This window comes from Trachemys scripta, chromosome 1, assembly GCF_013100865.1.
Source record: "Trachemys scripta elegans isolate TJP31775 chromosome 1, CAS_Tse_1.0, whole genome shotgun sequence".
Taxonomy (NCBI): domain Eukaryota; kingdom Metazoa; phylum Chordata; order Testudines; family Emydidae; genus Trachemys; species Trachemys scripta.
Window position 1 is genome coordinate 89,312,282 of NC_048298.1, and position 27,536 is coordinate 89,339,817.

At 42.0% G+C, this 27,536-nt stretch overlaps 1 protein-coding gene across 4 annotated transcripts in view; it reads right to left on the bottom strand.

Moving 5' to 3' along the window:
• Positions 1-27,536, bottom strand: part of EP300 (E1A binding protein p300) — a 120,877-nt gene that overhangs the window by 42,164 nt on the left and 51,177 nt on the right. For all 4 annotated transcript variants that reach the window (XM_034775748.1, XM_034775741.1, XM_034775770.1 and 1 more), the window contains exons 4-10: positions 24,794-25,055; positions 22,712-22,825; positions 21,205-21,441; positions 3,249-3,342; positions 2,421-2,558; positions 1,699-1,816; positions 863-1,037 (exon numbers count right to left, since the gene is read on the bottom strand). In XM_034775748.1, the coding sequence (XP_034631639.1) occupies positions 863-1,037; positions 1,699-1,816; positions 2,421-2,558; positions 3,249-3,342; positions 21,205-21,441; positions 22,712-22,825; positions 24,794-25,055 (1,138 nt within the window). The remainder of the gene's footprint in view (positions 1-862; positions 1,038-1,698; positions 1,817-2,420; positions 2,559-3,248; positions 3,343-21,204; positions 21,442-22,711; positions 22,826-24,793; positions 25,056-27,536) is intronic.

Genomic DNA, 27,536 nt, shown 5'->3' on the forward strand with positions numbered 1-27,536 from the left:
GACTTCTAATTCTGAATTCCCAAATGCATTTCTGGGCAAAAATATTTTTTTACTTCTGAATTTTCAAGAGATTAATATACATCCTTTTCTCTCCAATGACAACCTTTGCAGTGTCTTCTAGGCATATGTAGCTCCAGGCTAGCTTACAGCAATGTGCTCCCCACTTCGGATTACCTTTAAATAGCCACCAGGAAGCTGCAAAAAGTGCAGAATATGGCAACTTTATAGGTAAGGGCAGGCTGTCAAGAGCACATCTCACCAATGCTCTAAACTGGTTACAATTCCAATTCTTTATTTTTTTTTAAAGTTGTAAATGGTTTATGACCCAGCTATCTCAGAGCCTTTCCCATAGCCGCTATAACAACTGCCATTAACCAAGTAACAGTTTACTTCAGTCCCCAGAGCTGAATTCTTCATTCATACTGTGGTTGCGTATTCTCAGAAATAGGCTCAGCTCTGGCATTCACTCAATTGATCCATCAGAATCTAAGTCTTGCCACTTTTAGGACACAATACAGGACAGCTCTGCTTACACTCTCCAGTTAGTGCACAAGATCCCATGTGAAGTTTTGTCTTGTCAAACACCATTCTCTCCACCACTTGAGCGCAAGTTAACTCAGATTTTGCAAGTAGTTCTTGCAAAATCTCACATAGTGAATAGGCAACAACAGGAAAATGCTCTCACCACCGTACCACATACTATTACACACTGAGCCACCTCAAGTTCTTCTAGAGAATTAGGCAATTATAATTTTGTAAGATTAGCTGTAAAATGGGGGAGAAAGGCTCCCATTCTGTCCCACTATAATGATTTCCCCTGCACAAGTTATTCCCTTTTATTAACTAACCCAACTGTTCTTACTTGCAGACATCCCTGGTTGTGGCTGCCCCATGTTGGGTCCTTGATTCATGGGAGCTGGAGGCATGCCTGGTGCATTTGGTATCATGTTCTGCTTCTGCAATCTGGTCCTTCGCTTTTCCTCTAGTTCCTTCTGAATCTTATAGATCTTCTCAGCTAACAAGTGGTAGTACTCCGCCTGTTGCGGTATAAAGACACAAGAGATAGTGGAGACATACAATAAGTAAAGCTTACAGATTAAAAACTGATGACCAAGTTTAGGGCTGGGAAAAACTTCCATCTCTCCCCTGCATATTAGAGTGCTGAGAAGTGATTTTCCCATAGGATTAGGCGAGCATATTCCACAGTATTTCCTGCAACTGAAGACTGACTGACAGTGGAGATTTATTCTACCAATATTGTGCATTTATTTGACACACATCACAGTAAAGGGTGAGCTCTGGTTTATACTGTATTTGGGAGAAAATGAGAAACCTCAAGCATGGCACATTAGGATAAAAAGCTTTCAGACCACAAACATGTCTCAAGCAAAAAGACAAGATCTGAAACTAGGAAGAGATTGGAGCTTGCTGTTGGCCCTTGTATATGTCAGCATCACCTTTAAAAAAAAAACTCTGCACTTTTATTCATTTTTGGGACCCAACTTGTCAGTTAGGCCTCTACTCCCACCCTACAAACACCACTTCATTTATGAATGGTGCATTGAGACAGTATTTCAACACTGACCCCATGAATACTAGAAGCTGCCTAGTTTCCATAGCAGTTCTGAGTTCTGTCCACTATACTGACAAACTCATGCTGGCTCTCTGCAGCTCTGGAGGGAAAATATGGCAACTCACCCTGCTATTTGCGGACTCATACATGTCACCTTCTACCTTCCGCGCATATGCCACCAGGTTCTCCATGCGCCTGTCTTTTAATGCTGCAGGGTCAGGGGTAGGAAATATGGCTTGGACTCTGAAGAGGGAAAAACCATGAAACAGATTAAAAAGATGCATCTTTTGAATTTAAATAAATGGCCCCAAATGAAGTTCAAACATAAAGGGCTTTTAATCTCTATTTCAAGCATCTAAAGAAAGTTAGAGATCATCATACATTGCAGCTTTAGGGGTCTCTATAAACCCATTGCTTTCCAGATCTCTCCCCCAATACTGCCAATCTGGAGCACAGAGGGGCATGTTTGATACAATAGGATCAGACCTAAAGTAGCTTCTGATATAATTTTAAGATTTAACACAAGGAAAGCAAGTAATCCCATATTTTTGCCATTATTTCTTCTGACCTTCACCCCATCCGAAATCCACTTCCATGTCCTATCTTGCTCAAAGCAACAGGCTTCTTCAACTTTAGAGCTTAAGCTACTCACTAGTAGCTCTTTCTCTACTTTTTTGGGGTGGAGCAGAGTGGGGTGCAACTACAAAACATTTTAAAAAGTTTTTGTGTTTATACTTCAAGTTCAACTGATTCCTTAGCCTCCTAATCTTAGAAAATTCGATAACCCTTCCAGTTCTCCCAACCTTCCTTGGCAGAGGGAGACCTTGTTTTGATACCAAATACCTACAGTTTATGAACAAGATGATTTCGGAGGTCCTGAGTAATATCTTCATGCCACTGTTTTCGAATTCCGGTGTTGGATGGTTGTGCTGCTGTTGGCATAGCTCCCAAACTGGTAACACTGGCGCTTTCACTCATCATGGGACTTTGAAATAGAAGAAGATGATGTTAGAGGAGGAAAAAGTGCTAAACTTATGATCTTACATGAATAGTCTATTTTATACTTAAGGATGACAAATCACTATTTACCATTTGATTTACACACTATATAAGAATCACTTCACTGATCAAGGCAGCACACCCACCTCTGGAGTGAGGCAAAATGGATGTTTAGTAGTATGCAGCAGCACTACAAAACTATTTAGGAGACTGACATGAACACTACCAAATCCAATGGAAAACACAGCAACTACCTAAAAGGAATTTAGCCCTGACACTGGGGTTTACTTCTTTTCCCTTGCAAAAAGTTTGACAGAAGTTGTAATTACCTCTTTATATCTCATCTGAAAGATGAGGCACCAGAGTGGCTCTTAACCCCATGGCAGAGGGATGACAGATTTGCAATACATCATCACATCCAGTAACACCTGCATGTTTGAGGTCTAGCAAAAAACTCACTCAGCCTAACAGTGGTAATCCATGAGACCTGATGTTCTTTTAACCATACCAAAAATGCCCTCAAATCCAAAGATACTCCCTTTTTTCCAGTCTTAATTGCAATTATATAAATCTCTCAACATGGGAGTAGGGATTTCTCCCCCTCAGGTTTTTTTGAGGTGAATTCTGTTCAGTATTTTCAGACTTTTTTTTAATCCATGTAAAATGTTCAACTTACTTTTGGGAATTCATTGCCGAATGCAACATCGACTCAGGCAGCAGATTAGGGGCTTGAACCCCCATACCTCCATTCACACCCATAGGATTAGCATCTAGATAGCAAAAGGAAGAATATATTAAAATTAATGACTCACTACCACACAAGCTCTGTACTCAATCCTCCTCCCTCAAGAGAGGGAAAAACATTGGTAAAAAAAGAAATATGGATAGCGCTGAAGAGTTATGAAATACTCACTTGAGGCTTTCAAGACATTTTCCCCTAATAGTCATTTTTCACTAAGCAAATACTGATTCCTTTGCCAATCCATGTACATTGCGACTTGTATATTTCTAGGTCATCAGAAGCCAACGTGTGTATCAGCTCTGATAATTTCTTGGATCAGCTGTTATAATCTCCTCTTTCCTCTCCAACAATGCCACCAAGACCAGAGAGGCAAGAGAAAAGAACAGAGGAGAGAAGTTACTTACTTTTTACAGTAACTGGAGTTCAATATATATGTCCTTATGGGTGCTCCACTTTGAATGTGTCTATGCCCCATGTGCCTTCATAGGAGATTTTCTGTAGCAGTGCCTGTTAGGCTAATGCATGTGCCCTACACATCCTCCTGCTCTGTACCAAGGAAATATGGGGTTGCATGGGCGAATCGCCCTCAGTTCCTTCTCCACCGCAAAGCCCTAAAGAGATGAGACTCTGAAGCAGAGGGGAAGGAAGGAAGGAAGGCAGGGTACTGGAGCATCCATAGAGACTCATCTCAAAGAACTCCAATTACTGTACAAGGTAAGTAACCTCTTTTCCTTTGAGTAGTCTCTCTGTGGGCATCATGCACCAGAATTCCTAGCAGTACCCACTGAAGGAGACAGACTGAGTGCCGAAGCCCCTAAGGCTGTCTGTAAGACAGCAAAGTCTACATTCTATGTAGGAAGCATCAACCAAGGCATAGTGTCTAGAGAAAGTGTGAATTGAAGCTCACATAGCAGTCTTGCATATTTCCATAATAAACAAGTCCTTTAGCAGAGTCCCAAACATGGAGTATGATCTTGTAGAACTGACAATGACTTTAGAGGGGGAGAGAATGTTAGCAGCCACATAACAGGTGAGTTATGAAACCAGAAACCCACTGGGTTGTCACAGCTAGCTCTGGCCACAACAGAAAAACAATCTCAGGAAGGGATTGAAAAAAGTCAAGACCTGCCCAGATAATAAGCCAACATTCTTCCGACATCTGATATGAAGAACAGTTTCCTGTTTTGACTGATGACTGGTGTAGAATACTGTGAGATGAAATGATTGATTGACATGAAAATCTGAAGAAATGTTGGGTAAGAAGCATAGAATGGTCAAAGAAACTATCTTTGAAAACAATGGAATATAGAGAGTCAGCCACTAAAGCTCCCAATTCTCCACTGCTTTAGGCAGAGATAATAGCCACTAGGAATGCTGCTTTTATGGAGGGGTTCAGAAGCAAGCAGATCACTAACACTATAAAGGGTGGTTTCATCAAAAGCACTGAAAACTAAATTTAAGTCCCAGGAGGGAGTAGGGTGTCTAATACTAAAGAGGATTGACAGATCCTGTATAAATCTTGACATTGCAAGATAAATATCGAGAAGCCTTGTCCTGGAGAATGGAATACTGTGATGGCAGCTAGGTGAACTTTAACAGAACTCAAAGCAAGTTCTGCTTTCTTCAAAAAGTAAATAAGTATTCTAATACTTCGAAGTGGGAGATCAATAGGAGACAAATTATGGTGAACACATCAATGACAACTTCAGAAATGGAAAAGGTTTTAAGTCTTTCTGATGGAATCTTCCCTACTGTTCAGAAGAATCTCCTGAATCCTTATGGCGGTAAGATAGTACTAGCTCCAGGAACCATCTAGGTATCAGGCCTCGAGCCGCAGCATGTTCAGGTTGGTTTGAAGGACACTCCCTGAGTCCTGTGTGAGAAGACCAGGCATCAGCAGAAGATTGATAGCTGGTCAGGAGAAGAGAAAAAGGAAGCCAAATTTGTCATCTCAGCCAAGTTGGTGCAAACAAGATGACCGTGGCTTTGTCCTGCTTGATTTTGTTTAAGACCCTGAGAATCAGTGTCATTGGAGGAAACACATAGAAGTTTCTTTGCCCAGGAAAGGAGAAAGGCATTGCCCAGAGAATGGTGGCCCAACCCTCCCCTTGAACAGAACTGCACAAGTTTTTGATTGGCTGCGGGGGCAAAAATCCGTTTTTGGAAATTCCAGGCAAAAAATATCAGAGTCCGACTCTGTCTCGTTCCCACTAAGTGAAGCACCTGCTGAGACTGTCAGCTTCAGTGTTTTGGTGGGTAGGAAGACTGCCGAGATCAGAATATTATGAGCTATGCACCAGTTCTGTAATTTCATGGCTTCTGTGGAGAGGGAAAGAGAATCTTGCTCCCCCTCGTCTATAATAGTACATACTGGCCCTGCTCTCTGTCACTATGTGGACTGATTGGCCTTGAATCATGAATAGAAAGTGCAGACAGGCATGTCTGACAGCTCCAGTTCCAGAACAATGATGTACAAGGTGGACTCTTGGGCAGACCCTCTGCCTTGGACAGTATGCACCTAAAGAAGAGTTCCCCATTCAAAGGAGGACATATCAAGCTATCACATGAGAAGGTGGCTGAACAGCCCCCCCCTCCCCCAACACACTTTTTTGGATTCTTCCACCATTCAAGGGAAAGTAGAATATGACAGGGATTAGAGACCTGAAGCAGGCTTGGAAGCAACATAAGTGCAGCTGAGCATGAAATCTGACAAAAGGTACATGCTGCAGGCATGATCTGGCAGTGACTTGAGAACAGATCTGAATTCGCACAATCAGATGCGACCGCGCAAGGAACCTGGCAGATAAGCTCTGGTTGTGTTAGCGTTTCAAATAGCCCCTAAAAACTTTATCCTTTGTAAAAGGTAGGAGGAAGGACTTCCTGAAGTTGAGCTGAAGACCAATACTGCTGAACAGAGACAAAGCCAAGAATGCTGCCAATCTGTGTAGGTATATCACTTGAGAAGCCAGTCGTCAAGGTAGGGGTAGATGATTATTCACCATTGACAAAAGTTGTGCAGTTACCGCTGCCATGACTTTTATAAACACTTGGGAGCAGTAGCTAACCCAAAAAGGAAGTATGAGATATTGGTAATGGTCTTCCCCACCTCAAAGTGTAGAAATTTCCTGTGAGAAGGGTGCATCGCAATATGAAAACACATCCTGAAGGTTGACGATCGGGAAGTAGTCCCCCAGATCCAGAGATTGAATGATGGCTGCCAGTAGTATCCTGAATTTCCGTCACCTTGACAAAAGTATTCAACGTCCATAGATCTAGAATCAGTCTCCATCTACCCTTCTATTTAGGAATAGAAGTCCTTGGAATAGAGCCCCCTTTCCTTGTATTGAGTAGGAACTGCTCCTGAACAGAGAAGGGACTGAACCTCTTGCTTCAGAAAAGGTTCATGAGAGGGGTCCCTCCAAAGTGAAGGGAAAGGGAGAATGGAATGGAACTGAATGGAGTAACCCAAAGTTGTTATAACTTCGAACACTCATCTGTCAAAGATACTCTGCTCTCATGAGGTGTGAAAAATGGAGATGATCTCCAAAGGGTGGAAAGTTGGGTAGGGTAACATGATGCAGCAAGAGGCCTGAATCGGCATGTTCGTGCTCCTCAATCGAGTCAAAAAGAATGTTTGGCTATCATTGGGCTACTGAGTTGAGGTTGCTGTAGCAGATGGTCTCTGCCAACCTTCTGAATCTATCATGATCATCTAGTGTGACCTCCTGCACATTGCAGGCCTCAGAACCTCACCCACCAATTCTTGTAATAGACCCCTAACCTCTGATTGAGTTACTGAAGTCCTCAAATCATGGTTTAGAGACTTCAAGTTATAGAGAATCCACGATTTATACTAATTTAAACCTGCAAGTGACTTGTTCCTCATGCTGCAGAGAGGAAGGCAAAAAACACCCCAGAATGTCTGCCAATATTGCCCTGGCGAAAATTCCTTCCCGACTCCAAACATGGCAATCAGTTAGACCCTGAGCATATGGACAAGACCCACCAGCCAGACACCTAGGAAAACATTCTCTAATAATCAGAGCCCTCCCCATCTAGTGTCCCATCACCAGCCATTGGAGTTATTTGCTGCTAGCAGTTGCAGATCGGCTACATGCCATTGTAGTCAGTCTCATCATACGATCCCCTCCATAAACTTAGCAAGCTCAGTCTTGAAGCCAATTCGACTTTTTGCCCCCACTGCTCCCCTTAGAAGGCTGTTCCAGAACTTCACTCCTCAGAATTAGAAACTTTTGCCTAATCTCAAGCCTAAACTTACTGATGGCCAATTTATATCCATTTGTTCTTGTGTCCACACTGGCACTTAACTTAAATAACTTTCCTTATGAAATCTGGGGTTTATTCTAGGTGGCACTGAATCTATGGAAAGCAGAGAATTGAGAAGGGCGTGATCTCTGGAGCGGTCTGAGATAGACTAAACCTCTCTTTATTTGCAGGCATAGATATACCCAGAGAGTGAAAGGTCCTCCTGAAGTCCTCCAAAGTATGCAGCCAATTGTCTGTGGTATCACTGAATAATTTTAGAACATCAAAAAGGAGGTCCCTCTACAGTGTTCAGTCATCACGATTTCCTGTGATGTCCAGAAGCTACGATACCCTGTGCATTACTACCACTACCATACCAATGGAATGAGAAGCCTGCACGGTTGCTATAGCCAAGAGCTGCCCTTTTGCAATAATGGCTTGAAGTTTTTCTTTACACTTTTGTGGTATATGTTAAATTTAAAAAACAAAAACTAAACTTGGTATAATTAGTATCACTATTTTGCTACAATTGCGTGAAAGTTAGCAATTCAGAATTAACATAAGGACACAATAATAATGGCCATATTGGTTCAGATCAATAGTCCATCTAGCCCAGCATCCTGTTTTTGACAGGAACTGGTGCCAGATGGTTCAGAGGGACAACCAGAACCGGCAATTGATCAAGTGATCCATCCCACTGTCCATTCCCACCTTCTGGCAGTCAGATGTTTATGGACAGCCTGAGCATGGGGTTGCACATCTGACCATCTTGGCTAATAGCCACCGACAGAGGTATCCTCCATGAACTTATCTAATTCTTTTTTGAACTAAGTTACACTTTTGATTTTCACAACATCCCCCGGCAATAAGTTCCACAGGTTGACTATGTATTGTGTGACGTAGTACTTCCTTAAAATTAGTTTTATACGTGCTTCCTATTAATTTCATTTGGTGACCCCTGGTTCGTACGTTATGTGAAGGAATAAGTAATACTTCCTCATTCACAGTCTCCACACTATTCATGATTTTATAGACCTCTATTATATCCTCTCTCACTCACCTCTAAGATGAACAATCCCAGTCTTTTTAAACCCTCCTCATAGGAAAGCTGTTCCATACCTCTAATCATTTTTATTTTTGTTGTCCTTCTCTGTACTTTAGCCAATTTAATATATTTTTGAGGGGGGGGGGTGACCAGAACTGTATGCAGAATTCAAGGGGTGGGTGTACCATGGATTTATATAGTGTCATGATATTTTCTCTTATCTATCCCTTCCCTAATGGTTTCTAACACTATTTGCTTGTTTATCTGCTGCTGCACACTGAGCAGATTTTTTTCAGAGCGCTATTAACAATGCCTCCGATCTTTCTTGAGTGGTAACAGCTAATGTAGATCCTGTCATTTTCCATGGATAGTTGGGATTACGTTTTCCAATGTACATTACTTTGCATTTATCAACACCAAATTTCACTTGTCATCCTGTTGCCCAATCACCCAATATTGTGAGATCCCTCCCTTAACTACCTTGAGTAATTTTGTATTGTCTGCAATTTTACTACCTCATTAAATTACCCCCTTTCCAGATCATTTAGGAATACGTTGAACACCATTGGTCCCAGTTCCGATCCTTGGGGTCCCTGCTCTATTTACCTCTCTCTATTGTAAAAACAGCATTTATTCCTACCCTTTGTTTTCTATCTTTTAATCAGTTACTGATCCATGAGAGGACCTTCCCTCTTATCCCATGACTGCCCACTTTGCTTAAGAGTCTTTGGTGAGTGACCTTAAAAGGCATTCTGAAAGTTCAAGTACACTATATCAACTGGATCACCCATGTCTAAATGGGTGTTGATACCAATCTATTAGAATTCTGTGAGAGTAAGGCATGATTTCCCTTTACAAAAGCCGTGATGACTCTTCCACAATGTATCATGTTCATTTAAGTGACTGATCATTCTGTTCTTTACTATGGTAACAACCAATGTGCCTGGTACTCAAGTTAGGTTTACCGGTCTGTAACTGTCAGAATTGCCTCCAGAGCCTTTTTAAAAACAATACAAATTAGCATCACATTAGCTATTTGCCAGTCATCTGGTATAGAGGCTGATTTAAGCAATAGGTTACATAACACAGTTAATAGCTCTGCAGTTTCATATACAAGTTCCTTCAGAACTCTTGGGCAAGTACCATCTGCCTGGTCCTGGTGACTTATTACTGTTTATTTCATCAATTTGTTCCCAAACCACGTCTACGGACACTTCAATCTTGGACAATTCCTCAGATTTCTGACCTAAAAAGAATGGTTCAGGTATGGGACTCTGACATACTCTGCAGTGAAGACCAATGAAAAGAATTCACTTGGCTTCTCTTCAACAGCCTTTCATTTTTTGAGTGCTCTATTAGCACTCTATCATCCAGTGGCCCCACTGATTGTTTCACAGGCATCCTGCTTCTGCTGTAAAACTGTAGAAAAGTAATCCAAATGAGCACTGGGCACTTTAAAAAACCCTCTTGCCAGTAGATAGTCCAGGGATCCCAGTATGTCCACTGGGAAGACGTGTGAGAGTGTGTGAGTGAGAGAGAGAGAATGGAGGGGACATTCTGGGTTGGTCGTACCAGGTGAGATGTTTGGTGGGCTTTAATGGTAGAAGCCTGAGTCTCTCTCCCCATAGGTCAGCTTCTGGATAGTCAAACATTCTGCATGGTAGTCAGCAGAATCCTGCGCAGAAATCTGAGAATCTAAAGTACTCGCCACCTCTTTATAGTCTAGTGGAGAGGCAGATGGAAAGAGAAGTAACTGGTATCTTTCAGAAAGTGCCAGTACTGGTGATATAGACAGTCTCTGCAAAAGGTGGGATATGAAGTATAACACCAGTTGTGGTACTGGAGTCTCAAACACCGAGGAGACTTTGGATCCCTGGAAATAAATGGGTCCTCTGAGAATTTCAATTCCTGCAATACCAGGTGAGCCAGTGTGGTGAGATAGTGAGTCCCAGCGACAAAGATGAGAGGTATCCAGGGTCGGATGATTGTATCCATACCCGCTGCACTGATGCTCTAGGTATGAGCAAGACAGTGGAAGATGAAGAGTGTGCTGCCTTCTTACTAGAGTTCTTAGGATCAGTCATCTCACCCAAGTTTGAATGGCACTGATGGCTTCTGTACCAAGTGGTGGGTACTGTGCACTCTGAAAAGCTGACAAGGACTTAGGATAGATGATTTCTCAGTACCAAGACCACTTGAAGTTTCTGCAGGGTGCAAAGTCTGCAGTCTGGTAGACCTTTTAGAATAGTCTTTGTGAGGAGACCTGACACTCCTCTTGGAGGATGGTCTTCCAGATTCACTCATAGGTCTGTCCCTCAAAGTCCTAGAGGGTGAGCTACCCACAGGAGTTGTTGCAATACTAGTCACTCAGAGGCTGATGCCCCCATTTCTGAGCCTGGATCTGAAGTGAGACAAAGACAGAGCTCCATCAAAAGGGGTCAATGCTTTCATCTCTTTTTCCTTGAGTGGCTCTTGAAGCTAGTGCAAAACTTGCACTTAGATATACACGCGTATCCCTAAAGCAGTGAATACAGCACAAATGGCTGCCACTCACTGGGAAGGGTTTCTGGCAAGTGAGAACTTTTGAAACCTTGGGATATAGGCATATCACAGAAGAAAAAAGATTTCTGAGGAAGGACCCCCGTACAGGGGGGTGGAGGATGAGGAAAGTCCCAACCCGTAGAAAAATGGAAAAACCAAAACAAGAACAAAATAAACTAAGTAGTAATAAGGTAAGAAAAGATCTAAAAAATACACTAGCAAAATAGAAGCCACGCTTAGGCAGGTGCTACAAATTGCTCTGTGTCAGGCCACGGCTGTTGAGGGCAGTTTGCCAGTAGTGCCCTATATCGGTAAGGAACACAAGTATGCATAGGGCACATGTGCAAGCCAAATGGGCATGGCTACTTAAAATCTCCGACTGAAGGAGCATGTGCACCTCAAGTGGAGCACCCACAAGGATGCTACTCAAAGAATTATCATCGCCTCCTTTCTTGTAGCAGTTACATGTAGCTCAAGCTCCTCACTTTCAGAGTTTCATAACATCGCATCTCCTACACTACATAGTTTTCATTGCTTGTTTTGTCTTTACTTTCACTTTATGCCATTTATAGTAATTCTACTCTTGGGATGGTTTCCCAGTAACACACACCAAGTCCCCTTCCTCTCCAGTTTAAAAGTAGTCAAAGCACTAGAAAACATATTATAGGAAACAATCTACTAGCAAGAAGATGGATTAGGTGACAAATTACTACCTAATTTTTTTTTAAATTCAGCCCCAAAACATTTCATTAACAACTTCTGAAAATCTACCTGTTCTGCAAAACACACTAGCTTCTAGAAAACATGTTTTTCCACTCTTATACCAACTCTCACTTAAAAAGGGAGCTCTGAAGCAGGGATTTTGTTTAGTGTGCTTTACACATTGTAAAGCATCCTACAGCAATAATAATGACAAGACTTTAAGTGATTTAAACCTCTTCATGAAAAATGTCACTGTCTACGCCCTATGGCCTTATGGTTTAAATAGCAGCTGGGCAACTGAGGCTACATCGTTCAATAGAAAATGGCTCATTTATAGAGGAGATTGATTTCTGCCATGGATGTCAGTAATTACATCCCTTAGACTGGTACAGGTCTCTAACAAAAATCTAACTTCCTTCAGGAGTTTTAATAGGAACAGCTTCAGTAAATTTTAGATGCTACCTCCTGCAACCAAGAATCCTAATTTCTGGGAAACAACAGTAATATTTCAGCTCAAAGTAATTCCTTATAGGAGGAGTTTTGAACATCACTTGAAGGCTCTCCTAAAAGCAGGCCTCCATGTGAGAGAAAGGGTGGATGCACAAGTAGGAAATGAGTACAAAAGTTTCTGACAGAGTACAATAAGTGCTAATTATTGTCACTATTGCAGAAGTCAACTACCTATCTGCTTCCAAAACCAAGTCTTATACAATCATTTGTTTCTATTCCAAACAAAACGGCAATCCAAATCACAAACTTATTGCTTGTTGACAAAAAATACCTCTGAAATACCAAGGGGAAATTTTCTTAGGCCTGGTCTACACTAACCCCCCAATTCGAACTAAGGTACGCAACTTCAGCTACGTTATTCACATAGCTGAAGTTGACGTACCTTAGTCAGAACTTACTGCGGTCCAGACGCAGCAGGCAGGCTCCCCCATTGACTCCGCGTACTCCTCGCACCAAGCAGGATTACCGGAGTCGATGGGGAGCACTTTTGGGTTCGATTTATCGCGTCCAGACAAGACGCGATAAATCGAACCCAGAAGTTCGATTGCCTGCCGCCAAACCAGCGCTTAAGTATAGACAAGCCCTTAGTGTGAATCACTTGTGTCCAAGAGGACATGAAAGTATTAGTCAGTTCACCATGTCAAGAGTGACTTTTCAGGGGGACGTGCGGTTTAAAATTGAGACTAATTGAGGGAAATTCCTTTGCTCAGGATATAACGAATTCTTCTATACTCCTTTTCCACTCTATTTTTAAATACCAATTAAGGCAAAGTTACAATAAAATGTTAACATACTACATCATACAGTACTTATTCAGGATCAGTTTAATAGTCAAAGAACCTGGCTAAAGATTCCGGATTACTGGTTGGGGAGCCTCTTCCTCAGAGTATGCTAAAAAAGGATGACCAAATTTCTACATAGCTATCTCCTCTTTTTGGCACTTCTCTTGTGTATATACTTGGTGTAAAAGCTTTCACACCAAGGACTGTCCAGACTTTACCATACCACAACTCTAAAGAGTCCTATTTTTCCAATATGCAATACAAAGTCTTGTTGCTAACAAAAAATTAATTTGTCATTCTGTTTTTAAAATGGAGCTCCTTTACTGGAATATAAAGTATTCAGGTTAGGGGATCTCAGGGAAGCTGGCATTTTGTTACAAGATGAAATTATTAATTTCCTCCCCAAACCATCTAATTCCCGGACACAACCACCACATATGAAATATGTTCCCCTTTCCCCACAATCCCTCCAACAGAGTACACCCCTGGTAGCAAAAATATGATGATGATCTTAACTGGAGTCAAATGTTATCTATAAAGAAATTTTTTATAAATTACTGTGTGAGCTACAAAAGTTGAAGATGTACATCACTTCTCACCTAGATCAATTTCCTTTACCATATCCCTCTCCTGTCTTTTCATGGGGGTTGTTTTCCTATCAACATCTTTTTCAATCAAAATTGTACGTATCTTAGAAACTGAACTTTTTGCTTCTGGTTCAGCTCCTCAAATGTGGTTAAAAGGTCTACATAGAACAATCTTGTATCCAGATTTCACAATAAAATGTTTGATTTGTAAATACTGAAATATGGGATCTTCATATTATTTACATTATTATGCATCTGTTGGTATGATTTCAAATCAGGACCCAGGAACAGCTCTCCAAATTGAGTAATCTCAGCTCTTACCCACAATGAATAGTCAGTTTGATATTTCCTAGAGATAAATTCCTGATTACTAGTGAAAGTAGCTAAGGGAAAAGGCCTTGATAACAGGTGTTTAAAAAAAATTATCCAAAGCTAAGTTGGTTTGGATAAAAGGGTGATTTTTTAATTTTGGTGACCTAAATTTTGTTATTCGAGTGCTTGTTCATGTCCATTCCAATGTAGGTGTGTGCCTGCCCCGAGCACTGCCACCAGAAAGCTTTTCCCTCAGTGATATCTCTTGGGTCAGCTCTGATGCCGCCTGAAGTCCTGCTCTCATAGCGCCACTATAAAGGGCTCTCTTGACTCTCCCCCCCACAGTTCCTTCTTACCACCTGTAACGGTGGCTGGAACTGCATTTCGTTCCTGCTTCTGCAAGTACTCCTCAGTGGACTTTCTCTAAACTCTGTAGAGAATTTAAGCCTGCACCAAGAAGGATAGAGATGCTAGATTTCATTCTATCCTCATGGAGGCAGTGCTCCGACCTCCATCAAAGCCAGGCCACTGGGACTTGGCACCGAGTACTTCGGCCTCAGTAGAAGTGCCCCAGCCTCACTTTGAGTCACCCAGCACAGTTTCCAGTCTCCGGCACGGAGGCAAGACGCTACAACTGCATCTAAGAAACCACGGCACTATCAAACATCTCCGGTGCCAAAGAAAGATGCACTGGCAAGACACTAGGCACCGTTCACCATCGCCAGTGCCTATGAAGAAACAAAGGAAGACTGACGGGTTGATTTCCATCACAGAGATCGGCAGGACAAGGGGACACTGCCAGGGTGAGACCCGGGTTGGGCCACCCTGTGATGCCGACAACACATGCCATGACATTGACTCCGGTCCCAGAATGTGAGCTGTTGAATCTGGCACTGAGACTCAACAACGTGAGACAAGTTGGAGGCCCACAACCCTGCCAGTGTCGTCGATGCCAGAGGCCTTCACGGCAGTAAGGGACTTACTTACGATGTCAGTACCGATGTTCCTGGCTGTACGAGAACCGTCAATGGCGACACCGACATAAAGGATTTCTGCAGGCTCGAGTCCAAAGATGGTTTCGAAGGGGAAACCAGCCATGATAGCACAGCCCAGTCCCGTCCCATCCCTCCAAGCACCGCTCATCAGCGCTGGCTGGGACTGCTCTATCCCTGTCTCCAGAGGGATCCTTGGCGATGGACTCTGAGGTGGAGTTCTATGTCTCACGGAGGAGCCAGCAATTCCAGTCTAGGCACTATCCCGCTGCTGACCCGAGCCAAAGGGTCCCACTGGCAGTGTGCCCACCAGGACAGTGGCAGTTCCCTGTATAGTGACCTTTTTGGAACCCCTGAGCATTTCCAGCGCAACAAAGGTCACATTCCAGGTGGTCATATTTAGTGGCTTCACAGCCCAGACTGCCTCCACCACCAGAGCACAATCCAGTACCAAGGCCGGTGCCATATGCCGGGAGATGGCACTACGGAATTCGGCTCGTGCCGAGGATAAAGAGTAAGGCCCGGTGCCAGTCCAAGCATCCTCCTCCTCTTCCCCAGATGAGGCGGTCATGGAGACTGATGTTGCACCCCTGTAGGAGGATTATAAGTCACAGCAAGAGCTCCTAAGGAGGGTATCTCAGAACCTGGAAATTCAGGCGCTGGTCTTCATAGAAAGGAAAACTACTCAACTGCTTGTGGTGACTGCAGACAGGATGAAAGGCTCCCCAGTCTCCACCCAGAGAATTTCATCATGGATCACCTCCTGTATCCACACATGCTATGACTTGGCAAAAGTCCTGGTTCTGGCCCTAACGGCACAGTCCACAAGGGTACAGGCATCTTCAGCTGCATTTGAGACACAGGTTCCTATCCAGGACCCCTGTAGAGCAGCAATGGGGTCTTCGGTCCACACTTTTGCATCTCACTATGCCATCACTCAGCAGGCCAGAGATGCTTTTTTTTGACAGAGCAGTGCTATGGTCTGCTTGTCAATCAACTCCGAATCCCTGCTCCTACACTTGCTTGGGAGTCACCTACATTGGAATGAATATGAGCAAGCACTTGAAGAAAACACAGTTACTAACCTTCCATAACTGTTGTTCAAGATGTATTCCTCATGTCCATTCCAAAACCCACTCTCTTACCTCACTATCAGAATTAGCCAGCAAGAAGGAACTGAGAGGGTGGTGAAGAACAGTTAGGTTAAAAAAAAGTTACTGATCTTCTCTAACAGCTGTAATTGGGGTCCAGTCTTGTTCAAGTTTCAGAGTTTGGATGGTCTATTGTTAACCCACTTGATCGTATTTTAATTATGATTCATAATAAGCCAAATTAGGGAAAGCTAACCTACCCCACTTGGTAGGCTTATCCAGAAAGTTAGAACTCACCCTTTTTCTTTTATGTTTCTATAAAATTTTAATAGTGCATGCTACCATGTTTTAATGTCATGTCAGGAATACCAACAGGGATGCAGAGAAACAAAAAAATAGTAACTCAGTATTATATCCTTGTCTTGATAGTAGTGTAGACAGACAATCACATCTCTTGGTTTGGAGCCTGCTGGAAGCCTGGGGAAAGGGATTTGTGAGCCCTTTCAATATTAATGTAATTCTTATTGCCCAGTTTTAGTATGTCATGGAAAATATCACCCAATGTGTCCAGAATACCTTTAAATCCTTATGTTATTCCTGTGTTCTCTACTTTCCATGTCCTCTAGCTTTAATTTTATTTTCTCTTTTCAATTCTGATTCTTTCATCGAGATTAAAAATGCTGTCCAATTACTCATTTAATCCTGCTTCCACATCTGATGTGGAATATTTTACTATTAATCTCATTTCATTTTTTGATATCTTTAATGAAAGCCTGGAACTCTTCCCTCATCATCTTATGATTCCTAACAGCAGGCCCTTCAGGTCACCCTTTGTGACTGGGGCTTCGTTACCCACCTCCATAGTCTGTTTGCTGGAAGTGGAGTTACTCTTTTCCATGGACATGTCTTTGTTCTGGGGGGGGAGGGGAAGGGGAGGAGGAGGAGGAGGAGAGACCGAGTTTTGTATTGGAGGATTCCTTTCCCTTCCCAGACATCTAGCTCATCCTTCCTCCTTGCATATTGTGCCTCTCCCCCAAGATGGTTGCCACCACTCTCCCCCTTTCCAAAATGGCCACTGCCACACACTTCCTCCCTGAGCTACACTAGTACGATTTTTTTTAAATAAGTTCTGCAGGCTGATGGCACTGGATTCTTTTGCTGGATTTTCTCCCTCAGAAGCAGCTTTCTGGGCCTGGGATCTGGCCAACTCTCTTCACCCTTTTTCTCTTTCCAAAACTAGCTCCATGGATGGTTATTCATATTTAGGGCACAGAACTGTTGATTCAGACTGGCTTTGTTCTTTTTATCTTCTTAAATTGTTTTCTTTTCCTCTCCTCTTTATTGCAGAGCTGGAGTTAGCCACCATCTTGTTTGCTATTTTAGCCACACTCCCTCCACTAATTTATACAGTGTGTTGTGTGTCATAGTCCCAGGACTAAACTCTGCTATTCAGATAAGCTACAATTCCATGGACAATTCATCTGGTGATAATGGCAGATCTAAGACAGGAGAGAGTTACAAGACACAAACTGCCATACCAAAGAAAGCCATGGTCCATCAACACTGGTATACTGTTTGACAAGAGCTAGTGCTGTCAGAGGAAGGGTTCCTCCTCTTCTAATCAGTTAAAAGTTTCTGTAATAGTGGAATACTACAGCATGGAAAAAAGGACATTTCTTTCTAATCTCAGATGGTGATCAGCCCTGAGGCCTGAAGGTAGTAATTTTTCTAACGTTTAGTTGCAGATACCAGTTTTAATCACTTGTGTAATGCTATTTTGATCTGTCTCAATGTTCTTCACTAGAGAGTTCCACATATGGGATTATGTGGGGAAAATCAAGGAAGTGAGGAAGCCTGCAATAAAAGAGAATCATCAGTGATCCTGCTGATTTAAGGAAATTTCAGATTCCCAGCCCTGGCAGCTTTATTTTCCACTGTAAAGTTATTCCTGTGCTATGTCTTTGACCCACAGAAGTCTCTTCACACAATGAAAATTTCTTCTTGGTTTTATTGTTGTTGCCTTTAACTTCACCCTTTATCCATAACAGAAAGGCATTTGGTTAACAGGAGTGCCCCCTGGGCATTCTGTAGTCAGTCTATTTTTATTTACTGCCATCATTTCTCTTATCCTCTCCAAGTAAAAAGCAAGTTTTTAAATTTCTCAATTCCTCACCTGCCATCGCTCATGCCAAGGCATGAATTAGTTAGCCTTCTAAAGACCCATTCTATTTCTACTATTTCTCTGACAAAACTCAGCACAGCATTTGAGGGGAGGTCAAACCAATCTGACAAATCTACATGAACATCAGTATTTACCTCAATGAGTGGCTAAGTCAGAAAAAAAATCCATGTTAACTTGCAAAGCTATTCAGAAGGCATGTCGGGCTGCTCGTAAGTTATGGTTGGGAGAGGAAAGAATACCAGAAACTGACAATCCCTGATTTGAGAAGCTAATAAGTATCTAAAGAAGGATGACAATCACAAAGGACTACATAAAGTTGGAGTCCCAAGTCCAATCAGGCTCCCATCATAGTGCTGGCTCTTTAAAAATGATGCTATTACTATGAATGGTGTATTCCTACAAATTTGGGTGTGCTTGAGAGGGACACCGGTGAACAAATCAATGACAACTGGTTTGAAGATGATTCAACGGGCCAATTTCTCAAGGAGACCTTTGAAATTGTACCTCTTGACACCACCAAGGGAGGAGATTTTCAGAAGTTTACCATTTTACCTATCAAGCACAATCTAGATAAGAATTACTCCCCCCTCTTAATCAGCTCCAAACTGGCTAGTCTTCATAAATGTTATTCTTTACATTTACAAGACTGTGGCAGAATATCTAGACAACAGCAAAAATCATTCACAAGTATTCAAGATACTAGTGGAGGAGGGGAAAGAGGAGTTTTATCTTCATGATGTACAAAGGTTTGGAAGTTTACGGTTTTATGGTTGGTTGTTTTACTTCAAAATATTTTGGTTTGTTGGAGGATTTTTTTTTCTCTTTTAGAATTGGAAAATTGAAGAAAGTCATAGCTCTCATCTAAAAGGGTTGTGGTACTCAAAACTTCCACAAGGAGTTTCCTTCCAAAAGTCTGATGGGAATCTGAGTCAAACAGGTACTATAAAACGATGAGTTTTATTGTCTGGCTAAAAATCTCTTCCTCTCTTAACTGCTCAGGTTTCAGTTTCTTGTAGGATAACATGAGACTAGTCATTCAGCCTTGATTCTTCCAGCATAATAGCCAAAACTGAAAAAAAAGGGGACACTCTTGCAGGCTACCTTCAAAGTCAAGTAAAGTATCCATCAGCCATCTGCAAACTACAGCAGCATTTTGCATTTATAGAAACAAGCATGAGAGGAAAAGGTTTGTTCTGATGAAGCTATTGATCATAATAATTGATATTGTATATCAACAGCAAGGCCAAGCATGAGAGTAAGAGCAGACCAAGGTTGAGGAAAATCAACACTAATTCAGGGCAGAACTGTGTCCTTTGATGTTATCTACAGTCTTCATATTCAGAGAGGACAATAGCACAGATTCGCTAAAATGAAGAGAATTTGAGGATAAAAGGAGCCACACTCTGAGGTAATGCAGTCTAATTTCTCTCCACTAACCCAATAATAAAGAACAACATGAATCTCAACAGGCTCTCCAGAAACTTCTGAGAGCAACTGTCCTTGGAAATAGAATTTAGCTCTAGCACACATTTCTCCTATGACTAAAGAATAGGAAAATATTCTCCAGAAAATAGTCTAGAGACACGAGGAAAGCCATATCAACCAGAATGGGTTGGGAAGCCCTTGATATCCACCAATTGAACTTTAAATGCACCACATAGGTTACTTCACAGAAAACAATTAATAAAATTCTGCTTATTCTGGGCTTTTCACCTGGGTAAAGCCACCCAAAGAATGGCTATGATAATCTCAAAGCATCCATTTAATTTGCATTAGATTTTGTTTGGTTAAATGAGGTTACTCGAATGCACCATCTTTATTTGCCAAGAGTAGTCACACTGGAGTGGTATGGAATATTTTACTTTTGTGCATTTGCACTTACAGCAAGCATGAATGTGTATGGATTGCTACAGGGTCACATGAGAATCTCATCTCAGTGTGTCACATTTAAAAGGTGTTCTGAAGTGTTTTAAAGATACACAGCTATGTATTTTTTTAAAGTTGTAAATGAAAGCACTCTGAGTTTGGGGCAACTGGAGGGAGGAGCCACAGGGAAGAAGAGGGAGAAGAGTTGGGGAGCCATTACCTTTTTCCCTGGGCTTGAAGAGTTACTGTTAACTTCTGGGATGAGGGAACATTCCACCTCTTCTCTTCCCAGAGGGGAGTCTCAGGAGAAAGCTCATCTCACTCTAGGGCCCCCTGCTTTCCCTCTCCTTTCCTACTCTTCTGGGCTGGTCTCTTCCTATTACCCTTCCCATTATACTGGGGCAGGCCTTTCTGGTAGCAATCACACACTTATTATTTTGTCTTGTTTTATAATGAAAATAAGATCACAGAAGAATTTTTTAAAATACTGAACTTAAAATTGCTGAAAATGTATTTTAAGCAGTAACCCCAATTTTTTTCCCCCCAGTTCAGTTTCGGTTCAGGAGGTAGGACTAAATTATGGTTCAGGTTTGGTTCTGGTTCAAGTAAAAATACTGGTTCAAACTGGTTCTCTGATTCCAGTTTGACTCCTTGAGTAGTTCAGATACCTCTAAGTATTCTTTGGTGGTTCTAAAATAAGCATAGAGACAGAGAATGATTCTAAGCATCTAAACAATGAGTTGAGGACAGCAATTCCCTATTTAGCTCTTTCAAATTTTTAAGCAAACACTACAAAACAAATGACAATGCTGTAAAATGCTTCAATCCGCATCTGATCATGAAGTCGTACCTGCATTCCAGTATTGTGCAAGGTGTGAATATACACAAAGCAGTTTGGAAACAAAAATACTTAAGGAAATCTTGAAGCATTTTCATAACATGAAGCATGCATTAGACAAAGCACAGAAGATAGCTGTATACAGTTTATATTTTAACACTTGAGTGTCAACTTACTCATGGGATTCATAGGGCGCAGACCCTGGGGTGACTGCCCTTGCTGCTGATTCTTCACTTGAGCCTGGGATTGCGTCTGCATCTGGTTCCCTTGATAGGTCAGTCCAAGGGCTGCATACGCCCTCTCAATGGAGCTAGGGTCAATCTGACTGGTAGTGTTTATAGAGGGCGTAGTCTGTTGCCCTACCCCTACAGAGCCAGTATTTGCAAGTCCTGCAGCAGCTCCCCCCAGTAATGCTGGAAAAGACAGATTCCATATTAACAAAAACGTCAGAAACTGAGACCAAAGAAAAAGGTAAAAGTGCACAAAATTTCAGTGGTTGGTATGACCAAAATATACCCTTACAAGAGCAGTTACATGAGCACCCTGGTCAAGAGTCCACAATGAGAAGTTTGAGGAATTTTATCCTACCACAATGTACTACTTTCACTATGAACTGGGAACAGTAAATGTATACTATTATTAAATGTATAGGACGTCAGTTTGCTTTAAACAGTTTAAAGCTCAAGCAGCACATAATCACATGTTAAAGGCCCGAGGAGCAGAGTCCTTCAGATTGGTCATGGTGTTTATTTCTCTCTCTCGATATATAGTTTCAGAATAGAGTTAAACAGCCTGGAGGACCAGTTGTGAGAAAAGCACAAAGTAGCAAGGAGAATGGTTTGGGGTTTTTTTCCTGGAGGGAATACTGGGAAACAGAAGCATCGGGATATTTAGACAGGAACAAGGGAGAGTCAGGCAGCAAGAAAAATTTCGGGCAAGTAATGCTAGGAGAAGGATGGGGAAGCATGCTGGGACATAATGCAGAAGCTGCCAGGGTAAAAAAAAAAAAGTTTATGTACAATATTCTTCACATGGCAGAAAAGTGTCAGCTTAGAATGGGAAGAAGAGGGGCTGGTCAGGTGAGAGGCAGGAATTACTTTCATTCAACCTTAGCTGAAAGTCAGAAGAGTATGTGGTAAACCCTACAAATCTTTTGCTCTAACTACACATATAGTGTGCTGGTATCAGGGCATTTATAAACCAAAAATTTTAAGAATTCCAAAATTGGACTTTGAATTCAAGTAGTATATAACCTGGCATAAATAACTAATATCATTTAATACTTTCATATTGATCTGAGCAGGCAAAAGTTCTTAGAACACACCACTTTTTAATCTTTAGTGTGCAAACTCCAGTTTCACACTTTTGACAAGGATGAAAGTGGACATACCCAACATTTCTTCTCTCAGAACTACCAGCCCTTAGGCCCAGCATCATGCTGGCCTCCTCTCTCCAGCTAAAAAGAGCTAAATTAAGTGATCTAAGGGGTCTTTCAACATTATATTGGGTACTGACTAGAGAAAGGGGGGATATCCTTCCAAAGCAACATGAAAATCCTTATCCTCACGTTAGTTCCTGGATGACATGGCAGCTCTGCTCTGATCCATATTCTTAGGGGCTTACAATAACACAGATCTAACACTAAACATGACATTTTATGCAAAAAGACCACATGAAGCTTACATTGTTGGTTTCTTTTGTCCCCAGCATTTTTGAGAGGCAAACACACAGGACAGTCATGTCTTGTACAATTCTTCCAGTGCGAGATGATTTGTCGTGAAGATGCACAGTGTGCCACTAGGGAAGGGAAGAGAAACAAAAACATTTTAAAAAGATAATTCTAAATTTTCAGTTCTCCACATTCTTCTCTCTCTCATTCACGCACACATGCATGCACACACGAGAACCATCAAGTCACGGCTCTATGAAGTATAATAGCACAAAATATCTTAATCAGAGATGACAGATTTATTAAGACACCTGGTCTAATCTCTTATCACCAGGGCAGGATTTAGAGTATTTTCGTAGCAGAAGATAATAATCAAGAGGTCTTACAGTTCAGTTTTGTTGTTAAACGAAAATTAAGGTCTTTTCCATTAGGTTTATATGCGCCACCCTGCTCTTCTTACTCATTTTTGCTTTTAAATTTGAATTTAGTGCAGGTGAGAATTTCCAGAATAGCAAACGGAAATCTAAGCAAACTTATACACACATGCATCCATCCATACCAAGTGCTCTTAGCCAAACTGACCCATGCTTCACCTGAAGGAACCAGTTTTTGGGGCAGAGGGGATTTTTCATGTTTGCTTGCTGTCCTTGTCAGCATCCCCAAATGAGGTACAGGTGTCAGAAGAGTGTGCACTTGCCCACTAGCCACTACAAACTGTTTGATGTTGTCTTTTTTCCAATCAACTAATTGTACAAAAGCCAATAAATAGCCAGAAATATGCAACAACTGTCACTATTTCAACTTTCTCCCAGGTTAATACAGACCAGAGACAAGAGGCTTCAGTACCATTAAACCAATCCCAAATCATCCATTTTCCTAGGTGTTAATTTATACTTTCAGTGAGAAAAAAAATTCAAGAGTGTTTGCCTAAGACTTACTGCAGAACTTAAGATGAACTGTGTAGAACTGTAAATAAGTTAAAACAAGACTACAAAGTATCCACAAAACATGGGTTCCATTTTGACTCATTAACTACAACATGAAAGACAACTGCTCCACTGCCAAAAGAGGCATATAAAAAAGTGTATTCCTTGATGGCTTATGTTTATATAGCCCGCTTTCTTCCTGAGACATCCCAAAGTGTTTTACAGATTGCATACACAGGGATCACTCTGCCACCACTGAAATACAAATGTCTCTAAGTTGACTAAGGCAGTTCACCAGCAAATAGAAATCCTACGAACAGTCACAAGAGACAAGTAAAGAACACCGAATCTAGCTAAAACTGCAGGAAGAATTTTAGGTCAGACAATAGTTATCCATACTGGAAGCTGGGCAGAACACAGAGACCAATAACTTTACTCTCTAGGAAACTACCATTGGAGGTCTTTTAATAAAAGAAGTGGTCAGAAGCTCAATTTTTATTAGTCATTCTAAATACAGTACACTTCCAGCACCAGTCTCCAAACATGCATATGAGGCATTAGATGCTTAATGACTTAATATATAGCACTCTCCCCTCTGAACCCCCAACACCAGCTACTGCAGCATTGGGATTTCCCTTGGCAGTTTCCAAACCAAGTACTGTCAAGTTGACCCTCTACCATGTGAGATCTGACAATATCCTGGCCAGAGGTCAAATGGCCGCAGGCCATTGTTAACAGATACTGCAGTTACAGTAAAACCTGCCTTAGAGACCATCTCTAAAGAGAGACCACTTGTCACAAGTGGCTTCTTGCCGAGGCCATGGAACACCACTGCTCTCTGGTGTGCAAACCTCTGAAAAGAGACCTCTTATAAGCAACTACTTTTGCTAACTCTCATGGGTAATCACTCTTGGTAGGTTTTACTGTATTTCAGAATGGGGGTAAAACTTGAGTGGCTATGCCTCTGCATCACAAAAGGTGCTTAACCCTTTCTTTTCTTAGCATGCAGATTCCGTGATCATGGAGGCATCCTGTTGTCAAAACCCTTTTATAAGCTAAATTCCCCAGTATCTATAAGTGAGAAAAATTCTGCATCATCTCCTTCATGGAGTCCTGTCCAATCCTATATTTATTCTTGTAAGCACACTCAAATGCTCACTCTCTACTTACCCTGGCAGGATTTGCCAGCCTGGCAGTGTGTCATGTGGTTGAGCACATTCTTCATGGTACGGCAATGAGGAAGGTTGCATTGTCGCACCTCACCATTTGCCTGTTCCCGCCGCTGGCACTTGTGAGCATGTAAGAGGAGAACGAGCTGTTGCTGAATGAGTTTGCGTTTTTCTGGGTCTGCTGTGGGTGCACCTGACCCCATTCCCTGGGGAGCAGCTGGCACCATCCCAGCTTGCTGAACTTGAGGAGCCTGCTGCTGGCCCTTGAGGGAAGTGATGGAGACAAACAAATTAAAATCGAGTCCCTTTTGAAAAAGGGTCAATTTTCTGATTAGCTAGGATTATACACAAAATCACATCTGCTAAAACAGATCATGAATACAATTTTGCATTGAGAACTATACCTTCCACTTACCTTTAACCACGGATTACCAGAATTAAATATTTATTAACACTGTGGCAAGCTGGTATTGAAACTTGTTGCTGACAACAGTACTTTCAGCCTCTTTCTTCCTCCCTGACCCCCCTTTCCTTTTTTTCCTACCTTCTCTATATGAATTAAGACCACTTCAATTCACACTCGCTTTCAGATTGACTTGTGAGGCCACACTATTTGAAGTCTCATTAAATATGACTTCATTTTTAAAACATCAAAGAGCTGTGGGTGCAGCTGTTTAAATGCAAGATAAATCTAACGGACAGAACTCCTGTAGCACTTGTACCATTATTTAAAGAGGTACTAACCAAAGAAGTCCTCCACCTTTGAAAGCAACAGTCTAATTGGAGAGGAGATGGTTGGGAAGTTGCCTGGTCACAAAGATTTCATGCAGGCCTACAGAACACAAAGCTTTTATCTGTTCTCTACCAGAGATGCCACACAACTTCCAGGTAATGCACAGTATAATTAGCCTAGATTGTGTTGTTCCAGTTAGTATTACCTTCAAATGGCCTGTGATAACTTCTCTGAGGGGCTCGGGGCCGCTCTTTGTGCCTTTTCAATGTGAAAGCCTGAGGCTTCTGATGGACTGTCCACTTCTAATTAATTTGATGTAATTTCTGACGAGGACTGAATATTTTCTGGGATCTTCTGAGATTCACTGTCTGATTTTGTCCCCATGCTTTCTTTAGTTGCTTTGAATAGCATTATCAACATCCTCCTTCCGCAAAAGGAGGAGAGCCAGGTTAAGGGCACCATTAAGTCTTAATGCTCAAGTGCTGCCATTTACTGGCTTGTTTGTAACCTTTCCTTTTTAGGCAGGAGAATTGGGAAGGTGGTGGTTGGTTGGTTCTAGGTGCACCTGGATGCATAAGTCATCTTAAGCAGATTTAAGTCTGAACTGAAGCTTTCTGAAGAGGAGATTGTTCATGACCCTGACTAGCACAACTTCCTGATGTTTTGACATTTGGGTTACATGGCTATAGTGGTCATGCTGGACCTTTCCAAGGATTCTGTGAGTACAAGAGGTTGCTTCAGAAACTACGTCTACAGTGCTGTGAATGGAACTACCCTCTGGATGTATGAGTAAAGGATTGGAATTACTTAGGGATGAACAACCGTTCTTCAGAATAGCCTGAAATGCAGTGTTCAGGACTTTATCCTATTTCATCCATACTCAATGTATACATAAGGTTTCTTACCGAGATCGCCTCTAAACATGAGGTAGAGTATCATGAGTATGCCAAACAATCACATGTATTTCGACCCTTGGATCCTGTTTGATCAATATGTGCTTTGGAGATGTGCTTGGTCAATACTGATCTCCAAAGCCATTAATGCTATCTCCTCCTCAACCTCTGAAGACTGAATGTTTAATACTAGATAGTGGTAGTCAGTACAAGGATATCCCCTTCTTTGGTGCCTCCTGTTATCCCCTCAGAAGATGGGGAGGAGATGTTAAATGGAATGATGCTAGAACTCTAGCATTATATTGCACATTCTTTCCAGGGAAAACTATCAGATATAGTACAAAAGTGTTTTTCCACTAAATTTGTACCAGCCATGCTTTGACTTATCCTGTAACAACTTTTGTAACAGCAATGTATTCAAGACAAAAAGTTTAGTGACTATAATTTTCTCCTAGTAGAACTTTTAGCAGGGCTCTTCACTTACAGGCTGCAGCAACACTGTTGCTGAAGGAATAAGCCCTGCCTGCCTGCTAGTGACAAACTGATTAAGATAGCCCTGTTGGTTTTTAGAGCTCTGAAAGACTGTAGAACCTCATATTATTTATATTACTGTAGTGCCAAGCAGCCTTAATCATGGACCAGGACACCCTAAGGACCCTTTTCTTGTTGCTTATTTTGACAGGTAACCAATCTCATACCAAGAGTTCCATCATCACACTTTTGCTGTTGTGGTACACTATTCAGGGGTGGCCAACCTGTGGCTCTGGAGCCACATGCAGCTCTTCAGAAGTTAATATGCAGATCCTTGTATAGACATTGACTCCGGGGCTGGAGCTATAGGCACCAACTTTCCAATGTGCCAAGGGGTGCTCACTACTCAATCCCTGGCTCTACCACAGGCCCTACCCCCACTCCACCCCTTCCTGCCCCCGTACCCCGAGCCTGTAGTGCCCTCGCTCTCCCTCCCCCCCACCTCCTGCACACCACAAACAGCTGATTGGGAGGTGCAGGGAGGGAGGGAGAGGTGCTGATCGGCAGGGCTGCCGGTGGGTGGGAGGTGCTGGGAGTGGGGTGGGGGAGCTTATGGGGGGCTGCTGACGTATTACTGTGGCTCTTTA